Source organism: Dasypus novemcinctus, chromosome Y (genome assembly GCF_030445035.2).
Source record: "Dasypus novemcinctus isolate mDasNov1 chromosome Y, mDasNov1.1.hap2, whole genome shotgun sequence".
NCBI lineage: Eukaryota > Metazoa > Chordata > Mammalia > Cingulata > Dasypodidae > Dasypus > Dasypus novemcinctus.
Genome location: NC_092216.1, coordinates 2,755,516 through 2,777,905, shown reverse-complemented (window position 1 = coordinate 2,777,905; position 22,390 = coordinate 2,755,516). Strand labels below are relative to the sequence as shown.

The 22,390-nt window shown below is 42.1% G+C and overlaps 1 protein-coding gene across 2 annotated transcripts in view; it reads left to right on the top strand.

Moving 5' to 3' along the window:
- The first annotated feature begins 2,088 nt into the window (after positions 1-2,088).
- LOC139436190 (arylsulfatase H-like) overlaps positions 2,089-22,390 on the top strand; it is a 31,991-nt gene continuing 11,689 nt past the window's right edge. The window contains exons 1-8 of one of the 2 annotated variants that reach the window (XM_071213476.1): positions 2,089-2,124; positions 5,422-5,577; positions 9,308-9,448; positions 13,408-13,529; positions 15,813-15,935; positions 18,136-18,556; positions 20,878-21,014; positions 21,301-21,435. In XM_071213476.1, the coding sequence (XP_071069577.1) occupies positions 5,555-5,577; positions 9,308-9,448; positions 13,408-13,529; positions 15,813-15,935; positions 18,136-18,556; positions 20,878-21,014; positions 21,301-21,435 (1,102 nt within the window). In that variant the 5' untranslated portion in view covers positions 2,089-2,124; positions 5,422-5,554. Of the gene's footprint in view, positions 2,125-4,189; positions 5,578-9,307; positions 9,449-13,407; positions 13,530-15,812; positions 15,936-18,135; positions 18,557-20,877; positions 21,015-21,300; positions 21,436-22,390 lie in introns of those variants that run through there. The other variant, XM_071213475.1, reaches the window with a different exon arrangement.

Sequence of the window (22,390 nt, the reverse complement as noted above, 5' to 3'; positions counted from 1 at the left end):
GTTAGACATTTCAAAATTCAAAACAATCATGCATCAAAAAAAAAAACACACATATTTTTAATGTAACTTTTTTTGTGATCTACGATAATACGTATCTTAAAAAAAAAGACAATTAAGAAAATTTTCTAAAAGAAAAAAAAATCATGCCATTTAAGAACGTGAAAAAGATAAGCTACAGACTGGAAGAAAATCTTGGGAAATCATATATGATAAAAGCCTTATATCCAGAATATGTAAAGAACTCCACAGTTCAGTGAGAAAACAATGTAATTAATAAATGGGCAAAAAAATTTTAAAATTCAAACTTGATTCAATCTCACAAAAATAAAAGAAGAGAGAAAGGCAGCTCAACACGCTGTGGAAGCATTACTTCTAAAAGTTCTGTCTAGCCAATTCTACTTCACCTAATTCCAGCTGCCAAATCAGTTGTTCCTCTAGTGTTCAGAAAGATACACAGATAAACAGAGATTAAATGACATAGTCAAAGTCTCATTAATGAAAAACCTAAAGAAGAGAAAAAAATGCTTAATTATATTCATATCTTACGAAAGCAACCCCATATTCCTTCTTTTACCTTCAGACTTAATATTGTACTTCCTTTACTTTTGTTACAAAAACATTACAATGTTGTTAACTATAGACTATAAATTACATTAGTTATAATCTTTCCTGTGTATCACCACATTCTTAAACCTTGTAGTAGAACATTCCTATATTTATATAATTAACCATAATCCTCATCTACCACCCAAATCATTGTTACACAGTCCCTGTATTATTCTCTAGCTGTCCTCTAATCAACATGAATCTCCCTCGACTACTCATTTCAAGAGATTTTATTAGACATTTAACCAAAGAAGATAGGAATAGCTAATAACGATATGAAAATATGCTCAACATCCTTAGCCATCAAGGAAATGCAAATAAAATCACAATGAAATGCCATTTCACACACCCTAGGATGGCAGGAATTAAAAGAATGGACAATACCAAGTGTTGGCAAGGAGGTAGACAAATCTGAACCCTCACACATTGCTGATGGAAATGTAAAATGGTGCAGCCGCTATGTAAAACTGTCTGGCAGTTCCTAAAAAAGAACTAGGTATATACCCAAAGAATGAAAACTTGTGTCTACATCAAAATTTACACACAAATTGTCATAGAAGCATGATTTATCATAGCCAAAGGTAGAAGCAACCCAATCATCCCATCATCTGAAGAATGGGTAATCAAAATGTGGTTTGCCAGAAAAAAATAAAAGAAGAGAAATAACGTTCTGATACATGTTTCAGCATGGATGAACCACAAAACAAAAAAACAAAACAAAAAAAAACCACATTATGCTAAGTGAAGGAAGCCAGAAAAAAATCCACTTATTGTTTGATTCTGTTTATATGAATTGTCCAGAACTGCCAAATCCAGAAAGCAGATTATTGGATACCAGGCCCTGGGGTAGCAAAGGGGGATTAATTAGGGAATCTTTGGGGAGTACAGAAATGTTTTAAAGGCAGATCATAATGATGGCTGCACAACTGACTAAATTTCCTAAAGATCTTTGACCTTTAAACGGGGACTTTGTGATGGGTAAAGTATGCCGCAACAAAGTTACTGTAAAAATCGACTCTTATGTGTCACCTAATAACCATACTGTTTTCTTTCTTTCTTCAGGGCTGAAGTAGAAGTCTCAAAATTGTGCAAGGGTCAACAAATATTTTATGATGCCTGAGTTCTGTCTACCTTGGGTTGATATTGAATTTTTATTAACTCCTTTTCCAAACTTCCCTGAAAAAAAAAAAGGTATTAGGTTTTTCCTGAGGACAACCAGGCCAGTTTACAAAGTTACTTCTGTAACTAGGTATATACAAAAAACAAAGACATGAAAGCAGCTGGCATTTCAGATGCTTCGTGCTGCTCCCGAGATGGAGAGAGTGTTTTCTAACCATGGTTTTGCTCACAGAAAAGAGAAAAAAGCCCTTATCTTCAGGGTCCAGGATGAGTCTTAACTCGCTGTCTGGTTAATCTTTAATGTGATTAAGTTACACATTAGCAAGTTTCCTAAGCAACTACGTGCCTTTTGGCCTAGTGAGGGAGCAGTCACAGAGAAAATCTCGGTCACCGCGGCAGGTAAGTCTCCCGAAACTCCCACCGTGGGATGCTTTTTGGGTTCTATGTAAAATGTTCGGGCGCCATCCAATTCCATGTCTCCTCTTGTCGTCGACGTTGGAGGGACCTTTTCTTCTATGCCAGCTACCTACCCCCTCCCAGGTGTGCCCCTGTAAAATTTGCTTTATGAATAACCTGCAGTTGAGGCGTGGTGTGGGGTCAGAGGAGAGTTCTCACAGCTGTCCCCCCCATTAACACATAACCCCATCCAGGTTTGCCAACCCCGATGGGGTCAAGGTGAGCAGAGAAGGAGTTTCTGTTCCTTTCCTCCAATATGACCTGTGACACCTTCCTTTGCCTACCTGAGGAAGGGGGCAGAACTTCCCCAACGACCTGGACACCTCTTAAGTGGAAGGCGTGGCTCAAATTTGGAAACCACGTCCATGAAAAGACGACTCAAGGGCTAGCTTTATGTTTCCCTCACTTATCACTGGTTTAGAGTCACACAAATGTGGCTTTGGAATCAAAGACCCTTGAATGCAAATTCCTGATTCTTTTGCTGGGGTTGTTTGCTCTTTGGACAAATTACTTGATCTCACCTAGACGGTGAGCCAGGGGCGATGGGCAATTTATTCCAGTTCTTTTGAACCTTTTGCTTTAAAGATAGAGTCACATGCAGTTGTAAGAAATCAGGCGGGAAACCTGCGAACCCAGTTTTTCCCACAGGTAACCTCTGACGAAGCTGTGGTAGAAGTTGACATCGACACAGCCCACCAGTCTTAGATTTTCCCAGTTTCATTTCTGCTCTCCCGGGCAGTTCCATCACACGTGGGACCACCTCAGCCAACTATCCATCCCAGGACTGCCTAGAATCACCCTTTTAAAGCCACCCCCAACCCAACTCCCGGCAACCATGAATCTCTTTTCCCTCCTAATTTCAGTCATGTCCAGAAGCACCCGCCATGTTTATAGGCTGAAAAGGAACAGAGAAAGGCAGATCCCAAAACTTCCACTTAACCACTCCTGGGATGGAAGGGGTTAAATGAGCAGGGGGCCACTGGCTCCAGTGGCGGATCCAGGGAGCTTTTTGTAACATAATGATCGAAAAGACCAGCAGGTGGTTCATCTGAGAAGTGTTCAAAAAATACTGACCCCTGGTGGCTTTTCCATTCTTTACAAAAACTCAGGACTTTTGGAAGGAAAACCTTGGAGAAGCTTCGTCCTTCCTTTATCCTAAGGGCAAACGGGTATCGTTGAGTTCAGATAACAGCGCAAAATGGGTTTTCAAACCATCCTTTTTTCCTAAAATAGAAGGGAGCAGAGTGAAGCCAATAAGCCTGAAACAAGATTGAAGGAAAATATTCCTCTCGTGGGTTGAGTCGTGCCTCCCCCCAAAAATACATGGTTGAGCCCTGACCTCGGGTCCAAACAGGATGCTCTTTGGAAATTGGGTCTTTGAGGATGTGATTGGTGAAGGCGAGGCCAAACTGGAGTGGGCGGACTCCTAAAAGAAGAGGAAAATTGGACACAGAAAGACGCAGGGTGGAGCGGAGTCTGCCGACCCCTGGATGTTGAATTTCCAGCCTCCAGAGCATGCATTTCTGAGTTTTCAAACCACGCCCAGTTGGTGGTAATTTGTTGCTTCTCTCGTCCTACCCCATCTGTCCTCCATCAAACGACGATACATTTTGGCAGAAGGATCCTTCTTACTTAACAGAAGGAAGAACGGTTCTCAAACGTAGATTAAAAAGCCCAGAATAAGCTTATTTGCGATAATCCTATTATTTTTTTCGTTTCCAGTCTTCTTCTTGGCGCCTCAAGGATAGACGTTGCTCTCTTTACAATGCTTTGTTTGCACTGTATTCCTTTTTTTTTGTCTTTTTTTTTAATGTTACATTAAAAAAATGAGGTCCTCATATACCCCCCGCACCCCTCACCCTATCCCTCCCCCCATAACAACAACCTCCTGCATCATCATGAGACATTCATTGCACTTGGTGAATACATCTCTGAGCACCGCTGCACCTCATGGTCAATGGTCCACACCATAGCCCACACTCTCCCCCAGTCCACCCAGTGGGCCATGGGAGGACATACATTGTCTGGTAACTGTCCCTGCAGCTCCACCCAGGACAACTCCAAGTCTCAAAAATGCCTCCACATCTCATCTCTTCCTCCCATTCCCTACCCCCAGCAGCCACCAGGGCCACTTTCTCCACACCAAGGCCACATTTTCGATTAATAACCACAATAGTTCATGAATAGAATATCAGTAAGTCCACTCTAATCCATACTCTATTCCTCCATCCTGTGGACCTTGGAACAGTTGTGTCCACTCCACATCTATATCAAGAGGGGGCTTAGATCCCACATGGATGCTGGATAATCCTATTATTTCTAGCCTTGTGCCAGGGTCAGCTTTTTTGTTGTTGTTTAGGAGGTACCGGGGATTGAACCCAGGACCTCGTACATGGGAAGCAGGCACTCAACCACTGAGCTACATCCGCTCCCCAATGAGAGTTGTTTTCTTCGTTTGTTTGTTTTTTAGGAGGTACCGGGGATTGAACCCAGGACCTGGGACATGGGAAGCAGGTGCTCAACTCCTGAGCTACATCCACTCCCTGTGCTAAGCTCTTTTAAATATATCATTTCACTTGAAACCACCCAACAACCCTCCCAGGTGAGGGACTGTTAATATCCCCATTTTACAGATAACAGAACCAATGTGTAGCAATTTATCTGATGGTATGAGATTCCCAGAGATGCTGCAACAGATGATCACAGTCTGGGTAGCTTCCAACAACAGGCATTTCCTCCCTCCCTGCTTTGGAGTCCAGATTTGGACGTTGAGATGTAGACAGGGTCATGCTCCCCCAGACGCTCTAGAGGAGACTTCTCTTCCAGCTTCTGGAGCCCCAAGAGTTCCTTGGCTCGTGACTCCGTCACCCCAATCCTGTGCTTGTGTCTCCGTGTCCAAAATCTCTTCTTTTCAGGACAGGATTACACTGAACTAGGACCCGCCCCTCTCAGTCTGGCCTCATCCTAACTAATCCTACCTGTTTCCTGCTAATGTCACATTCTCAAGCCCCAGGAGGACCTGATTTTGGGGCAGAAACTATTCGACCCCAATAGACAGACCTTTCCAAGATGACCCAGCGAGTGAGAATGTGACCTTCCTGCCACTGGGGCTGAGCACAAGATTATCTGGAATTAGGGCGTGTAGACACTGGGAACTTTTACGAAATCACCCAAATTGCCACAAAATAACGTAGAGGAAAGCAGCACCCAAACTGAACCCAGCTCTTACGCCCACCTAAGTCATTACAGGACGTGGTTGCTCGGCCACTCTGATGTTTCACAGCACGTAATACAAAGACAGAGGACGACATTTTTCTGTGTTACGAGAAACTGGTGTCTCCAGCCCAAGCCTACCAGAAAAAGGCAAGAAAATATGAACGACCGGTGGAATCACAGGTAAGAGATACTGATTCTCGAGCTACTTCTCTACCTCAGGGGTTCTTAAGCAGGGGTTCTTGGAAAGACTTCAGGGGGTCCATGGGCTAGAATTGAGAAGGAATCAACTCGATTAGATGGCCAGCATGATAGGCACATTGCCTTCTCAAGTACTACACCACAGTTCCATGTTTTTATTCGAGATAATCATCTGCACATGGACATGTCTTTAAAAACTGAAATTTAACTTTAACTTGCTTATATTTTTGATGTATTGGATTATTATTTAATGTGTTTAAAAAGCAACCACTATGTCTAGGATGATGTCATATGATTTTTGTTTTAGTAACTGTATTTCAATATATGGAACCGATATCCTGTGCAATTTTGTTTTATGAATTTAAAAACATATTCTTGTGGGGACGCGTTGGTGTGGGGGTGACATATTTATTAATGAATACAGAACATCGTGTGGGCTTAGGATGATTTTTATTTTGATGTCGCGTGTTCTGAGCACAGTGAATGATTGCCTGCAGAAAGGTCGGTAAGATGGCAGAGGTGGTTTTATGGCGCCGTGAGAAAACTCAAATTCCTAAAGGTTTGCCAAAAATGACCATTTGAACAGATGTGGAAGTGTGTTAGGTTATCAGGTATTGAAATCATGGGAAAGTTGTACAATGTGCTTTGGAATAATCCTAAAATTTAATTTAAAGACATGCCAATGTTGTGTGTCATAAAACTATCTGCTGCTACATTCTGAAAAGGGGTCTGTGGTTTTTACCTGATTGGCAAAGGGGTCCATGGAACAAAAAAGGTTAAGAACCCCTGCTCTACTTCAATAAAACTGACATTTCTGGCAAGGAAATGCCACACGGCTCCCTACTGAGCTTTTCTACAAGTCGGTTCTCATTTGTGAAAGTGTCAATGTAAATGTCTTGGCTTTGATACTAAGTTGAGTTGGTGAGGGTGAGAATGTGGAAAAGGATTCTTTTATGGTATCTACAGAGAACAATTTGAGGATGTCTGCAAAACATGCCTTCTTCTCTGCCCAGCTACTCAACACTAAGACTAGTTCCTTCAGAGTCACATGAATTTGTATCGGTTATCTCTTGCTGTGTAACAAATTGCCCCAAAAATGAATGACTTAAAATGGCACACATTTAACTGTCTCCTAGTTTCCATGGACCAAGAGTCTGGGCACGGCTTAGCAGGGCCCTTGGGGTCAGGTTTCCCCCATGTCTGTAGCCACCTCAGGGTCAATTGGGGCAGGGTCTCCTTCAGAGCTGACCCACTGTTGGTTTGCAGAGCTCAGCTCACTAGCTGTTGCACCAGGGGATTCAGTTCAGGATTTGCTGTTGGCTGGAGGCTGAGCTCAATTCCTTGAGAGATGGAACTAATAAATGAAGCCACATCCCATAACCAGATTCCGTTCACTGGGGGCAAGTCCCTGATTCCAAACCACACCCATGAATGAGGACCTTCAGGTAAAATATATATTTTTTATTCAAACTTTACTTCAACTTTAAAAAGAAAAAAGAAAAAGGCAGCTCAACAGGTTAAGGAAGCATTACTCCTAAAAAGTTCTGTCCCAGTGCTTTTTTTTTTTTTTAAAGATTTATTTATTTATTTCTCTCCCCTTCCCCTGTCCCCGCCCCGGTTGTCTGTTCTCTGTGTCTATTTGCTGCGTCATCTTTGTCCACTTCTGTTGTTGTCAGCAGCACGGGAATCTGTGTCTCTTTTTGTTGCGTCATCTTGCTGCATCAGCTCTCCGTGTGTGCGGCACCATTCCTGGGCAGGCTGCACTTTCCTTTGCACTGGGCGGCTCTCCTTACAGGGCACACTCCTTGCACATGGGGCTCCCCTACATGGGGGACACCCCTGCGTGGCACGGCATTCCTTGCACACATCAGCACTGCACGTGGGCCAGCTGCACACGGGTCAAGGAGGCCCGGGGTTTGAACCGCGGACCTCCCATGTGGTAGACGGACACCCTAACCACTGGGCCAAGTCCGCTTCTCTGTCCCAGTGCTTTTATCTCATCTAGTCCCAACTGCTACCTCATTTGTTCCTTTAGTTGCCAGAAAGACACACAGATTAAATGACATAGTCAAGATCTCAGTAATGAAAAACATGAAGAAACACACACGTATGGATTTTAACTGTGACTTTGTTGACACTGGTGGAAGAATGGACACATCCCAGATGCCCACCAGTGGGACTCAGTCTCCATAAACACTGGGTGCCATATTTAGAATACTGCATTCATTTCCTGGGGTTTCTGCATCAAATTAGCACAAACCTGGCAGCCTACAACAACAGAAATGTATCGTCTCACATTTCTGGAGCCCAGAAGTACAAAATCAAGTTGTCAACAGGAGGGAGCTCTAGGAGAAGCTCCTTCTTGCCTCCTCCATCTTCTCATGGCTCTAGGCAGCCCTTGGTTTGTGGTTGCATCATGCCAATATCTGCTCCAGCTTCATATGTCCTTCTCCTCTATCTTCGCTTCTTTCTCTTTTAAGGACACTTGGCATTTGACATCCTTAACTACGTCCAAGCATGCACGTTTTCCAAATGACGTCCCCTTGACAGGTTCTGGCACTTGGACAATCTTCTTGGGGAGATGTGATTCAATCCCCTATTAATACTAATAGGGTTTCAGAACTTCCAAGATGGATTTATTGGGAAGAGAAAGCTACACACAAGTACATGCAACCCATGACCTTTGTGTTATGAAATGCACATACCCACACTGAGCTCTGATGAGCAGATGATAGCCCTGGAAATTTCATGAGAACCTGGCAAGAGGTGAAAGTGGTGGTTTTTCAAGAGAGAGATGGATGTAATTGTCACCATTCAGCCATTAGGGTCTTTTGGACTTGGAACTCTGGAGGCTTCATTACTCATTTTTGTTCTGTTTTAATGAACTTAAAGAGAAGGCTGCCTCAGCTAGGGAAAGGGGAGTTTTCATTTTAATCTGGAGTAACACGCAGAGATAGTAGCAAGGGATGACCAGCCAAGCATTTATGAAACCAAGCGTGTCATCTTCTCCACTCTCATCACCCTCATAAACTTGCCCCTCCCCACTCTATTTCCTTTCCCAGGGGCATTTTATTTTTGTCTCTCCTTCCAGCTACCCTTTTCTTTCTATATCCCCTGATATAACATTTTTTGTTCCATGGACCCCTTTGCCAGTCAGGTAAAAACCCAAGGACCCCTTTTCAGAATGTAGTGCCAGATACATTTATATTGGGGCTTCTGAGATTGACTAGTGCTCTCACCTGCAGCATGTCTCTTTTTCTTCTTAGACTAGATTCTCATCACTTCCCTTTCAGTCTAGGGGCTCATGTGCCCTATTAATGTCTGGTACATTTTGTTAAAATTATCTCCTTGCTGATATCCTTTGCTCATTTTTTTCCTGACTCCGTTTTCAGGAATTCTTTAAAAAAAAATTTTTTTTTTAATTTATTTACTTATTTTTAGGAGGTTCCGGGGATCGAAGCCAGCACCATCTGCGGCCTACGTCCAAAGCATTCAATGGAAAGCAAAAGTAAACTTGTGGCTAAAACTTAAAATGAAAGCCATCTTTCTCCCACAGTGAAATTTGAGGATCAGTTAGGAAGGGCACGGAGGATCACTGGAAATTAAATTTTGCAATACAGATATTCAGCGGCCGTGAAAAACAAGCGTACGTTTTAAATGATCTCCCTGGGGAAATACCCTGATCTGTTTTCTACCATGTCTTTCTTTTCAGGGATTACTGGCCACTCATGCTGGTTTTTTGCTTAGGTTGCCAGACAGGCTTGGCAAGTCCCACGCAACCAAACATTCTACTGATAATGGCAGATGACCTAGGAATTGGAGATGTCAGCAGCTATGGAAACGATACTTTAAGGTAAGGGCTTATTTGGTATAATTAAATGGTATTCTCCCTAAAATAGTAGGTCTGGGTTAAACATTTCATAAAACTGGTACAAGAACACGCATAAAAAATTCATATGCAATTCAAAGACTTGCTGGAATTTGCTTAAATTCCAATAACCACAACCAAGCCAAGGTCCACAGGAAGGAGGAATACAGTAAGTATTAGAGTGGACTTAATGATATTCTATTCATGAACTATTGTGGTTAATAATCGAGAAAATGTGGCATTGGTGTGGAGAAAGTGGCCATGGTGGCTGCTGGGTGCAGGGAATGGGAGGAAGAGATGAGATGTGGAGGCATTTTCGGGACTTGGAGTTGTCCTGGGTGGTGCTCCAGGGACAATTGCCGGACACTGTATGTCCTCCCATGGCCCACTGGATGGAACGTGGGAGGGTGTGGGCTATGGTGTGGAACACGGGACATGGGGTGCAGCGATGCCCAGAGATGTACTCACCAGGTGCAATGGATGCGTCATGATGATGGGGGAGAGTCTTGCTGTGGGGGGAGTGGTGGGGTGGGGGCGGTGGGGGTGAATGGGGACCTCATATTTTTTTAATGTAATATTTTTTAAAAAATGAATAAATTGTGTAGAATTTGACAAAAAAAATCCCAATAACCTCAGATCTTTACACAAGCCACAAAAGAAATTCAGCAGGAATTTGTCTCCACTGCCCCTACCCTTGGCTAAAGGGAAGGTTCTGGTAAATATCACAGCATCAAGAAAGAATCATGGAGTTTAAAGAGTCCAGCTCTATTGTCAATAAGATAACTTGACTGCGTTACCACATATAAACCTGTATTTTGTGAGAGATATTTGGTTCCTAACGTGCATGTTTTGCTTTAAAGAGAGCAGTGTGTGCTGTGTTTGTGCATGTGTCAACGGAGGAGATTTTATTTTAAATTGGAGTAAACGTTCATTCTCTGGTTTGCTTATTTTACCAAATCCATACGTGAATTTCAACTTTTGAGAGTTTTTTTTGTGGTTTCAGGCGTGCCATGATAAAGAACTAATTAGACTTTCAACAAATTCTGAGGCCTTTAGTACTTACTGTACCTTCATCTGCATGCATCCAAAGAGCCCAAAGAACTTCAGTAGCAAATGGGAAGTTGGCTTTTCCATAACCTTCACCTTTATCAGCACATGACCTTGTCATTGGCACCATCTTGGCTTTGGGTGAAAGACTCAGGTTGAATGTCATTCCACAGAGGGAAATGATTTGGTCGGTTTTTCATAAATCACGTCTTCTAGAACCAAATAAAAGGGTCAAATGCATTGTCTTTAGAATAATGCCTTTAAATGAATGCCTTGGTTATAGAAGCATGCACTGATTATAGTTCACCCAGGAGTATTCGGAACCTTTTCAAATTAGAACAAACATATCCATTTGCTCATGAAAAATGCGAGAAGCCATTTAGGGTGTTTTGTACTTGGGGGACCTTTCTGACAATCAGTCGCCTCTTTGGTAACACATTTGAGCTGTGATACTGATGCTTTAAAATGTAGAAATCTGGTAAGGTGACTGGAAGAGTGCAAACTCCCAACTTATCTGCAAAGCTGAGCAGCTTGCATTTACTGATTACAATAAAGGAGAATGTTTGATGTGATTATTGAACACCAAGTGTGTTGTGTATTGAAGTTGTAAACCAGAATGGAGAAAAAAATCAATGGATTTTTTTAAAAAAGGTTTATTTTATTTATTCCCCCCCTTGCCACTTGCACTCACTGTCTGCTCTCTGTGTCCATTCTCTGTATGCTCTTCTGTGTCTGTTTGTGTCTTCTCTTCTTGTCTTCTCTTGAGGAGGCACCAGGAACCAATCCTGGGATCTTCCAAAGTGGGAAAGAGGCATGCCATCACTTGAGCCACCTCAGCTCCCTATTTCACTTTGTCTCTCATTGTCTCTCTCCTGTGTCTCTTTTTGTTGCATCACCTTGTTGCACCAGCTCTCCTTCAAACCCTGGATTTCCCAAGTGGTAGATGGGAGCCCAATTGCTTGAGCCACATGCACTTCCCTCTCAATGGATTTTGCCGTCCCTTCACGCTTTATAAGGAGGCTCCCAAATGATCATTTTCGTGTGATCATTTCTGGGCACCCAGATCAGGAACAGTTAAAAAGTCCTGGGATGGGAGAGGGAGGCCAAATCCGAGTCATGGGTTTTCCATCTGTGAGAGGGAGGCTTGCTCAGGATCTCCATAAGACCCCATCCAGCTCTGAAATCCTGTTTCCTACAAGGTTCCCATGGTAAAGTCTGGGATGGAAGAGTGGAAAACTACCTGTCCACTCTGCTCTCCATGGGACAAACCAGAAATGCTACACAACTACCCAAGAGGGTAAGGTCAACATTCCACGTGAATGACTTGTCCATTCTGGTTGGAAATTGTTTTTTAATTGTTTTTTTTTTTTTCAAATTTATATTCAACTGTTGTTTGCTGGGTCCTTTGCATGTGGCCTTCACACCCATTATCTGAAAAATCCAAACCACTTTGAGAAGTACTCGGTAGTATCCATACATTGTAGAAATGCATACTAACTGTCAAATAACTTAGCCCACTCACTCTGCTGAGTGTAAGGAGGTGTTTAAACCAGGTATTTCAACTCTGACTTCCTTTCTTCCCTGTGGAAGTACTCCTTGACTGAAAACTACGCTTCATACGAAAATGGACAGTGGACGTAATCCATCGCCAAAGGAAATAGATGTTTGATAGTAAAGGCTGAAAAAAGTCCGTAACAAACTTCATCCTCCAATTTTCTAAAAAACGCAAACTATTTCTCAGAAAATTAGTCTGTTTTGGCTTACATCGAACAAACTTTAGTTTGTCATTGTTATCATATGGAAATTCTTCCGATGAGTCCAGGATTAAACAAGGTTTGCTATTTTAGGCATATGTTCATCAACAAAAACTCAATACGGTATATTTCCCGTCGTGATTGAAGCTTCAGCAAGTTCCTAAAGCAAGTCATTTTGCAAAGATGTGTAAGATTCTATCAGTTTTCCAAGGGACTTCATAATGCTTTGCTCTTTTTTTTTTAAAGATTTATTTATTTATTTCTCTCCCCTTCCCCCACCCCCACCCTGGTTGTCTGTTCTCTGTGTCTATTTGCTGCCTCTTTCTTTGTCCGCTTTTGTTGTCATTAGCAGCACGGGAATCTGTGTCTCTTTTTTGTTGTGTCATCTTGTTGTGTCAGCTCTCCGTGTGTGTGGCACCGTTCCTAGGCAGGTTGCACTTTCTTTCGTGCTGGGCGGCTCTCCTTACGGGGCGCACTCCTTGCGCGTGGGGCTCCCCTACGCGGGGGACACCCCTGCGTGGCACGGCACTCCTTGCGCGCATCAGCACTGCGCATGGGCCAGCTCCACACGGGTCAAGGAGGCCCGGGGTTTGAACCGCGGACCTCCCACGTGGTAGACGGACGCCCTAACCACTGGGCTTTGTTCTTTTTTGAAGCCCCTACGGTGCCAACATTTTTGTGGCTAGTTTCTTCTTCAATTGTTTGCCTGTTGAAAGGCATCCATATTTCTGTTCATCACCAAATGCTGCTTTCGGGCGAAAGCTGAGCGGTTCTCAGACATTCTTTCCATGTCTCTGAAACTGCATCTTTTGCAAGTCTTACATCTACTCTTTGGAGCCAATTTTCTTTGCATAGGCATCGTAAAGTTTGGAAATCCAACACCAGGCAGGTGGGTGGCTACAGACACTAAAACTGAGTGGGAAAGGAAGTCTGAGCAGAGAAAAACTCTTTCCGAGTGGCCAGTTTGGTAAGAATAACTGATATAAAGATGGCCCTTGTTTCCCTCCTCAGCGGGATGTCAGGGAGCTCGGCTGTACTTGGCCATGGAGATCTACTTTCCCCCCACGGTGCCCCCTGGCCGTGTGGGTCATTGCCTTCAGAATCCAACTGTGTTTCTCATTCGCTGTCACCTCTTTATTTCAGGACCCCCAATATTGATCGGCTTGCACGGGAAGGCGTCCGTCTGACCCAACACTTGGCGGCTGCTTCCCTCTGCACCCCAAGCAGGGCTGCCTTCTTGACGGGAAGATACCCGATCCGATCAGGTTTTTAAGTATTTGATCTTATCCTAATAAGATGGCTCCCCATATGCCTTCCAGGTAATGTAGATGTTTCTCCTTCTTTACTCAGACCATCGCCATCCACACAAGTTGGTTCAGAAGAAGCAGGATCTCAGGGTGGGACTGGTGAACAGAGCCCCCATTTTGGGCAGAAAACTTGGATATTTTCTGAGTAGACATTAGGAATCCATGCCAGTGCTTCAAAGGGTCCGAGAGCAAAAGGAAGGGACCCCTTGGAATCAGTTGAAGGCAGTGGAGGTGGTGGAGTCTCTAGCCAAGATTCTGGAGATCAGAAGAAGAAAGGAAACAAGGCATAGAGGGCAGAAGGATTCAGGGCTAGCAAAGCCCAGCAGTGTTGGAAACTGAGGCACCGTAGCCTCACAAGGAGAGGCGTTGTCTCCATGGCTATGCTTGCAACCTAAGGAATGCGTTAATTAAGAGTTCCTGGCAAACAGGATAAAGCTGTTAAAGGCTGAAAGAAAAGATGAGCACATACCTTTTGTAGTAAATAGAACACTTAGACTTTGTACCTTGAGATAAGATTTTTTTGAATTCCTTAGACTATGAGTAATGCTGATAGTTAACTATGTGTTGCTGCTTGTTCTCACATAGACTGGGGTATATAGAGAGCCCCTTGTAAACAATAAAGTTGTCTGATGAGTCTCTACTCACAGATGCCCTGATCCCAGCTCTCTCGTTCTTTCTTTCTTTCCTTCTTTCTCTTTCACTCTCCCTTTTCTCTTTCTTTCGTTCCCGATACCCTTCAGGCCCAAATCTCCAACACAGCAGCTGAGTTAAACACTAACCGTGTTCAAGCAAAGATCATTCACTCCATTTTTCTACCAACAAATGGACAGGTCCCACAGTCTGCGCGTTACACTGCACTTGGCAATTGATTTCCATTTCATGGATTTCTCTTCCAACTGTCTTGTAAGAGAGTCACAGGTTGACTAAATGTAACATGTTTCTTCATTTTGTTAGCACAGCCCATCACACACTGCGGTCTGTCCCATTCTTCCCCTTCACAGTTTGCTGTCTGTGTTAGGATTTTAAAGCTGCAAGCAACAGAAAACTCGAGACAAATTGTCTGTATTAGTTCCCTATAGCTGCTGTAACAAATGCTGCTAACTTAGTGGGGTTTTTTCTTCTTCTTTATTTTCTTATTTTCGGAAGAAAGGCAGAAGCATAAAATCGAGGTGTTGACAGAATCATGTTCCTTTCTGGGGGTTTCAGGGGAGCGTCCGTTTTCTTGCCTTTTCCAGCTTCTAGAGGCTACCTGCATTCCTTGGTTCACAGACCCTTCCTCTGCCAGAAGCATAACATCTTCAACTCTCTCTCCTCTGCCTCCATTTCCACATCTCTTTCTCTATAAATGACCCCCCTGCCTGTCTTATAAGGATGCTTGTGAATTCATTCATCCCACCCATCCAGGCTAATCTCCCATCTCAAGGCCCTTTAACTTAATCACATCTGCAAAGTCCCTTTTGCCACACAAAGCAGCATACAAGCAGATTATTGAGATACGGATGTTGTCTTCTTTGGCGTACCATTATCCAGCCTACAGAGTATGTTAAACACATGAAAGGAAATGGGGGTTTGGATACAGGTAGCTATTGGGTGCAGGTAGCTGTGAGTCAGTGCAACTAAAACTCTTGGGCACATTTCTAGCCTGGATTACCAGGGATTCAAGGATCTCCCCACCTCTTAACTCTGGTCTGTGTTGGGTTGGCTTTTTTCCTAGGGAAAGCCCTTCCCTCAAGGTGGCCAGATATGGTCACCAGCCAAGACAGGGTTCTTTATCTGCCCACTTCAAAGTCATGGAGGAAAGGCATGCTTAGCTACTTCAACGTCACAGGATCAAGTCCCTTAGAATAAACTTGAGTGCCTGCATTCCCTCAGCCATTCTCTGTGGCCTCAAATCCCCTACTCAGTGACCATGGCTCAGTTTCACCCAAACCACGTGAGCCTACAGTGGGAGCCGTGAGCTTCCAAAGAAACCAGGTGCCATTGCATGGAAAGGGGAACTGCCTTCTGGGCAGGCAGAGACAACGGACACCCCTCAATTCTCCTGGCTCCAAAACCCATCACTGAGAACGACAATTAACATTCTGGTGTAGATCACTGGACAAGGCTCCGTGATCATAATATAATAAACAAAAAAGATATCTAGAGTCATCGGTCTTTATGCCAAAGGCTGGAAATTTAAAGGAAGGGAGCTGAAGCACGATGCCTTCACTTTCCGTTGTCTACCTTTGTCCCCAAATTCAGGGATGGCCTCAGAAAGTGAAGCCCGAGTTTTACGTTGGACAGCTGCCTCTGGGGGGCTCCCTCCCAATGAAACCACGTTCGCCAAGATACTGCAGCAACGAGGCTATGCCACGGGTCTGGTGGGTAGGTACTCCACTGCGAGAGCCAAAATGCTCTTGTAGTTGCTCTTTGCCATCACATTTCAAATATAGACTAGCAAAGGGAATTATTACCAAATCGCTACTTGAACACGGTGAGGGCAAGTGATACCATAGAGCATTTAGACACTTCTGGAAGTTATATCAAGAGTGGGTAAATGCATTCTAAATAAAGAGAAATTGGTCTCAATGGATCTCTTCAGGCAGACCTCGCCTGAATTTTGACCTGGTGTGTTTATGTATCAGTATTTGCAACTGCGCTAGTTTAATTAAGCCTTGGATGTAAATCTAAAGGACAAAACTTTTGAAATGATATGAAACTTTTGGATCTACACTGGTGTTTCATCAAAATCACTGGTTGTCTTGGTGTTCTAGATATTTGAAATGGAATTATCCAACTATAACAAGTGTAACACTATGGACTTTCAACAGAAAAAGTCCTACTGAGCAGTGAAAAAGAAAGTCCCCAAAGTTTCTATCTCCACTAGAAATATACTGATCTAATACCCCATCCTTTTGATTTATGAAGCTTGAAACTATTTCTTTGGTATCACCAGGTTACCTAATATGTTTCCAGGACTAAAATGGATTTATGAAGAGTAAAAAAAATATGGGAGAAATATCTTCTGCTCTTAAAAGCTTCAGGTTCAAAAGAAATGACATAGATGAGAAAGTACTGAGGCTATGATGGTGCAGTTTAAAATACAGCAGAAATTGGGAAGTTTTGTTGAGGGACTGCATCTAAGAGCATTAAGGATTAAAGGACATGGGATTGAGATAGGATGAGGTGGAATACCCTTGAAAGTAGAGGAAACAGTATGAGTAGATGAGAAGCTTTCCAGATTCAGGAGAGCTCAGAAAGAGCAGCTTTTTATGGAAACTGTAAGATGTGAAATTGGAAGGAGAGGGGTAGTAATTAAAAGGAATCTTGGTTTCCAAGCTAACAAGCTCTGGTTTAAATTAGGAAGTCATTGGGTGCTTTTGAAGCTGGAAGGAGATAAGATTACTGTGATACCTTGGAGGTAGAGAAGTTTCCTGATATAGTGAGGGAGTTGTAGAAGTGATACCAATTAGAGGTAATGAGCGTGTGGTATAAAACAGCTGCTTTTGAAACGGAAAGCCAGCATACTATGAATTTCAAAGTTGAAAACTTTTTACATGTTTTACAAAGAAGAGCCAGCAGGATGGTAAATCTAGCAACAAAAAGAAAGAGTTAAGGAGAGTATAGAATTCCATAGAGCTGAAAAGGAATTTGGTAGCAATTAGAGAATATATAATCTATGGAGAGAAAGAATGTTCATAGGAGATTGCAAAGTTAGATACAAAACTGGTTAATGTTCTACAGATGATAAAAACCATAGCCTTGTGGGTATCTTTCCTACCAGACATAAATCATTTCCAAGATATAGGTCTTCTACAGGTTAAATCAATTCCAATTCTGAGAGGGAGAAACTGAATATCAGGATGTCCCCAAAAGTAGGTACAGTTGTCGGGGAATTTTGAATGGTTTCCACTAGACGTAATAAATCCATTGTAGCATCCTTAAGGAAAAGGAAAACACAGGCGTTTAATTCTACAGAAGCCTCTGAGCTCAAGGCATGATGTTAGAAAACCAGCTTCCATTTCTGGACTGGTGGCCTCTCAGACCCTCAGGTTCTTCCTCTGTAAAGGGAGGCAACCGTTGTCATCCATCTGAGAGAGGTGTTAGAACGTGCAGGTGCAATAACGGCTTACCATAAAATGATCATGTGCTACACAAATGGAAACCAGCACACTGAATCCAGAATGTTCTTATAATACAAATCAGACCCTGAGTCAGTTGCAAGTTTATGTGAGAATCTGTGTAGAACTCTTGTCCAAGATGAACGTATTTCACGTAGAGTCAAGTGAGTAGAATAAGAAGCTTCATGTTTTTATATTGAACCCTAACACATGAGCGTTTCCCCCAAAGCATCTCAGGGTGCACATCTCTCTCCTCAGTTTGCTCTCTTAGTGCATAGAGGTCCAGGATCACCATAAGTAAGGCTTCTGCAAGCCATGGAACAAAACTGGAGAACCTTGTCAGAAATGGGACTTCTCCAACGTCCTACGATGGTTTCCAATGTAGCAAAGGATTGTCTCGATTTAACCATTGGACAAACGCCTTTCAATGTCTGGTCATCTTAAACTGTTCCTTCTGGGCCCAGGGAAGTGGCATTTGGGCGTGAGCTGTGAAACCCGCGATGACCACTGCCATCACCCTCTCCGCCACGGATTCGACTATTTTTACGGCATGCCTCTTACACTGATGCTGGAGTGTGGAGGTCAACACAGTGAACTAGGCCAAGCCGTGAGAGCTGAGAACTGGTTTTACACGTGCGTGCTAACCCTTCTGGTGCTCCTCCTGGCTCTTGGCAAGCTCGCTCACTCCCTCCCCATCCCGTGGAAAGCTATCGGCGGCTTGGCCGTTCTCCTGCTCGTCTTTTTCCTCTCCTGGTACTCCAGCTACGGATTCGTGAGGCACTGGAACTGCATGTTGATGAGAAATCACGAAGTCCGCGAGCAGTCAATGGCGTTAGAGAGAACGACGTCTCTCCTGTTGAGGGAGGCACTCTCATTCATTGAAAGGTAGTGACCGACAACAAGAATTCCATTTATTAAGTGGGAACGCAAGGGAGAATATTTTCCCTTCTTTTTTTTTTTTTTTTTTTTGGCTTTTATAAAGGGTATTTATTTGGGATAGGAGCTTACAGATACCAGGCCATAAAGTATTGGTTTCCATTTTGTTTTGGACTCAGGCAACCCCAACTTATCATGAGTGTGTTCCACGTGACAGCCATTAAAACGCCATCGATTTAAGTTACACCCTAATTTCAGAGAATTTAGAAAAATAAATTTTTTGCCACGGTGGTGACAGACCTTCTTTATAAACACCTGGACATTTACAGAAGATTTCCCATATGCCTTCTCAAGACATCCTATGAGAGAGGGAGGTCCTAGAAGGGTGAGAATGTTGGGAAAAAGTTTTCCCCTCAATTCCTCATGTTTCTTTCCATCGGAAAGAAGCTCAGTTAATGCAATCCCTCATCTCTCTACCTTATACTCACTCCAGGGAGAATGAAGTCTCCTCTTTGATTGACAAAATTGAGAAGAATTAGCTGCACCTGCTTGGCTCACAACCCCTTCCACTTTAGAAACCAGGCTTCCTATAGATATACGTTTTCCCTACTACACATTTAGCAATCAAGCTTCTTCCCATTGCCAGAGTCCAACTTTCTGTAAGTTGGTGCATAAATTTGCCTAGTCTTGATGTTCAGGTAGGAGGCTCATTTTCAGCCCTCAACTAGGCTATACCCTCAATCTAGCTTATATCAGTATGTAAATGACGTTTCACCTTCCATCTACCTTACTTATATTATTTCTCAAGGATTCAGGATTTAGGTGGAAAAGAGGATGCTGCTGAGTGTATAACAGTTGACCCTTGTAATATTTCATTTCTTTTCTTCTAAAGTGAACAATTTTCTTTCTGATTGTAACTCTTTGCATGATCTCCAAAACAGCTAAATCTCACCTGTATTTATTCTCTGTCCTCCTGGTCTCTGGAAATTGACTGAAGAAAACCTATGAACATTCTGATCATCCAGGTTTCATGGGAGTCCAGACAAATACTTTTTGGATCGGTTATTTTCCACCAATTAATCATGTTTTTTTTTTTTTCTTAAGAAAATCACAAAATATAATGGCATGTTATTTGAAAACATCCACCTTGTATTTGGAAAATGATTTTTAAGAAAATAAGGATTGCGTTCAAGTGTACATCATATTGCCTGGAGGTGCAGGTGTAATAGGTAGATAGTTTCATTTTAAAATGATACAGAATGTTTCTACCAAGAGGATACTCAGAAATGCTCTTCTAAATTATTTTTACTGGTAAAATTTTGTATTTATTTCTTAAAGAGGAATGGTATATTCTATATGCCTCAAAATTGAGAGGTCTAGAAATAAGCACAGTCAAATATCTCCCTCCTCAGACCCCAGCCACACATTCTCCTCTCCAAAGGCAATCCCTTGATCAGGTCTATGAGAATATTTCAAGAGATATTTTATTTGCAAATAAATAATTACATATAAATATACTTACCTATTCTAAAGGTTAATTTTAAAGTGTTAAAATCATTATTGATTCTTTAGTATGCTTGGTAATTCTGTCATTTCTGATCATAATTTGCTTATATACTTTGAATCTGAAATACAAATAAGTATGTTTAAACTGAGTACGTTTTACTGTAGAAATAATCTGCATACATGTTGGATTTTCTTTAATGATCACTTATCTTGTGCTTACATCACATGAGAAAACGTTCAGGTATAATTTAATAAAATAATTCCCTCCTCACACAGCATTTTTTTATCCCTTCTGGTGTATTTCCACAAACAGATACCTCCTGCTATCTTATATGTCCTTATTGGGGAAAAAAACCTCTCAATTCCCTCAACTTATGATTAGTTCTGCTGGCTCTATTGATATCATTCTTTGTAAGTTGCTTCTAACTTCAGATCATCATGTCAAGAAGCTATTGGAAACATAAGGACACAAGCCCAAGAAGTGGGTTTTAAGAGTATTGAACTAATTAAATGCCAGGAGAATGTATAGTTTATAACTCTTCATGTATTAAACTTATAAACGCTATCTCTGAGTCCAGTTGAGTAATCCAACTATAGGAATCCATCCATTCACACACACAGAGAAGAAGGTTCTGCAATTAGAGTTGACCTATTATCACTGGATCTGAAGACTTTTCCAAGAACTGAAGTGTCTTACTTGAGAATATCTCTATTCTAGCTGAAGTTCTTTTAAAGAAAGTGGTTTCCAACTGTCTAAACATATTTTGACCACTTTTTAAACTAGAATGCCTAATGATCTTATGTCTGGATGTTGTTTCTTTCAGAAACAAACAGAGACCTTTCCTCCTCTTCCTTTCACTTTTGCAAGTCCACACACCTCTTCCAACAACCAACCACTTTCTTGGGAGAAGCCGACATGGCTTATATGGAGATAACGTGGAGGAGATGGACTGGATGGTGGGTGAGTTCCCCCCAATGCCCCCAACTCAACATGCCCCTTCAGTGACATCCATCCAACTCCACATTCTAAATGGTTAGACTGACACTAACAAACAGCTTCCTTAGGTGATTAGCCTGGAAGACAGCAGGTCAACAAATCTCATGTCCAGTCCCGTTTATTGAATGCAATGTTCAACAATGTACAGGCACATAAACCAAGTTATGAAGGAATGCTATTGCACAATGCAGTCCAACAATTGACCACCTTGGCCCTTTGGCTCACTTTATCCTTTGATTTCCTTCTACAGGTCAAGTTCTTGAAACCCTTGACAAGGAAGGCTTGACCAACGACACACTTGTGTATTTTGCCTCGGATCATGGAGGCTTCCTGGAGGTTCATATAGAAGACACACCTCTTGGGGGCTGGAATGGAATCTACAAAGGTGGGGAAATTCCACAGTGCTTTAATGAAAAATCTTTTGGGACTATTTGCCACAGAAATACATTTTTTAGTTTAAATACGTAATGTAACCTAAGAAGATTAATAGCCTCCTGGGTTTGAGCAAATGATCTGATTTTCAGAAGAGGAGAAGAATGTAGATCTTATCCTCAATTCCCCCAACTAAGCTGTCTCATAATTTCTAGATGCCTTGAATATTACTTCCCAATATAATTTTCCCCCTGATCAGACATCACTTTTCACAGAATCATGTTCTCATCTCTTCCAATATAATAATTGAATTTTTAAAGCTTTACCCTTCTCTCTGGTTATTTCTATTCTGCCTTTTAAGTCAGTGGCTTTAGTTTCTCCAGGCAAGGATTGTTCCCATCTCCTGAAACTGGTGGAGGATGGGCACATGGTATCACATTAGACAAGGCAGACTTCTATGGAATCACCCAGTTTTCCACCTAACATCTCCCATCTCTCTCTTTCATGCTTCTAAAACCTTTCTCATCTGCTTTTGCTGAAAACTCTCTTTCCTGTGTCCTTTTGGGATGGACAATGGGAAGTAATGTGACTTCCTGGGCATAAGGACATTGCAGATAATACTTGTTTCTTATGCAGCCTTGCAGACCATCACACAATATTTTATACCTTACATTGCTCCTCTTATATTTGAGGTTCCTAGTGTTCATAGTTCCAGAACCTTTTGTGGTTTTAAAAGAAAATTGCCTGGGATACTCTATGCATAGAATTTTTTATATATATACGTACATATATATGTGTGTGTGTGTGTAATACTGGGTATTCTATGCATAGGATTATATGCTTATATACTTGTATATATTTCTTATCATTTTAATAGATTAGGAGATACTTGTCTTCACATTAACCAATATTTAAATAAACACAATTTTAGCACATCTATTCAATATTTTCAAGGATAAATATTTTTA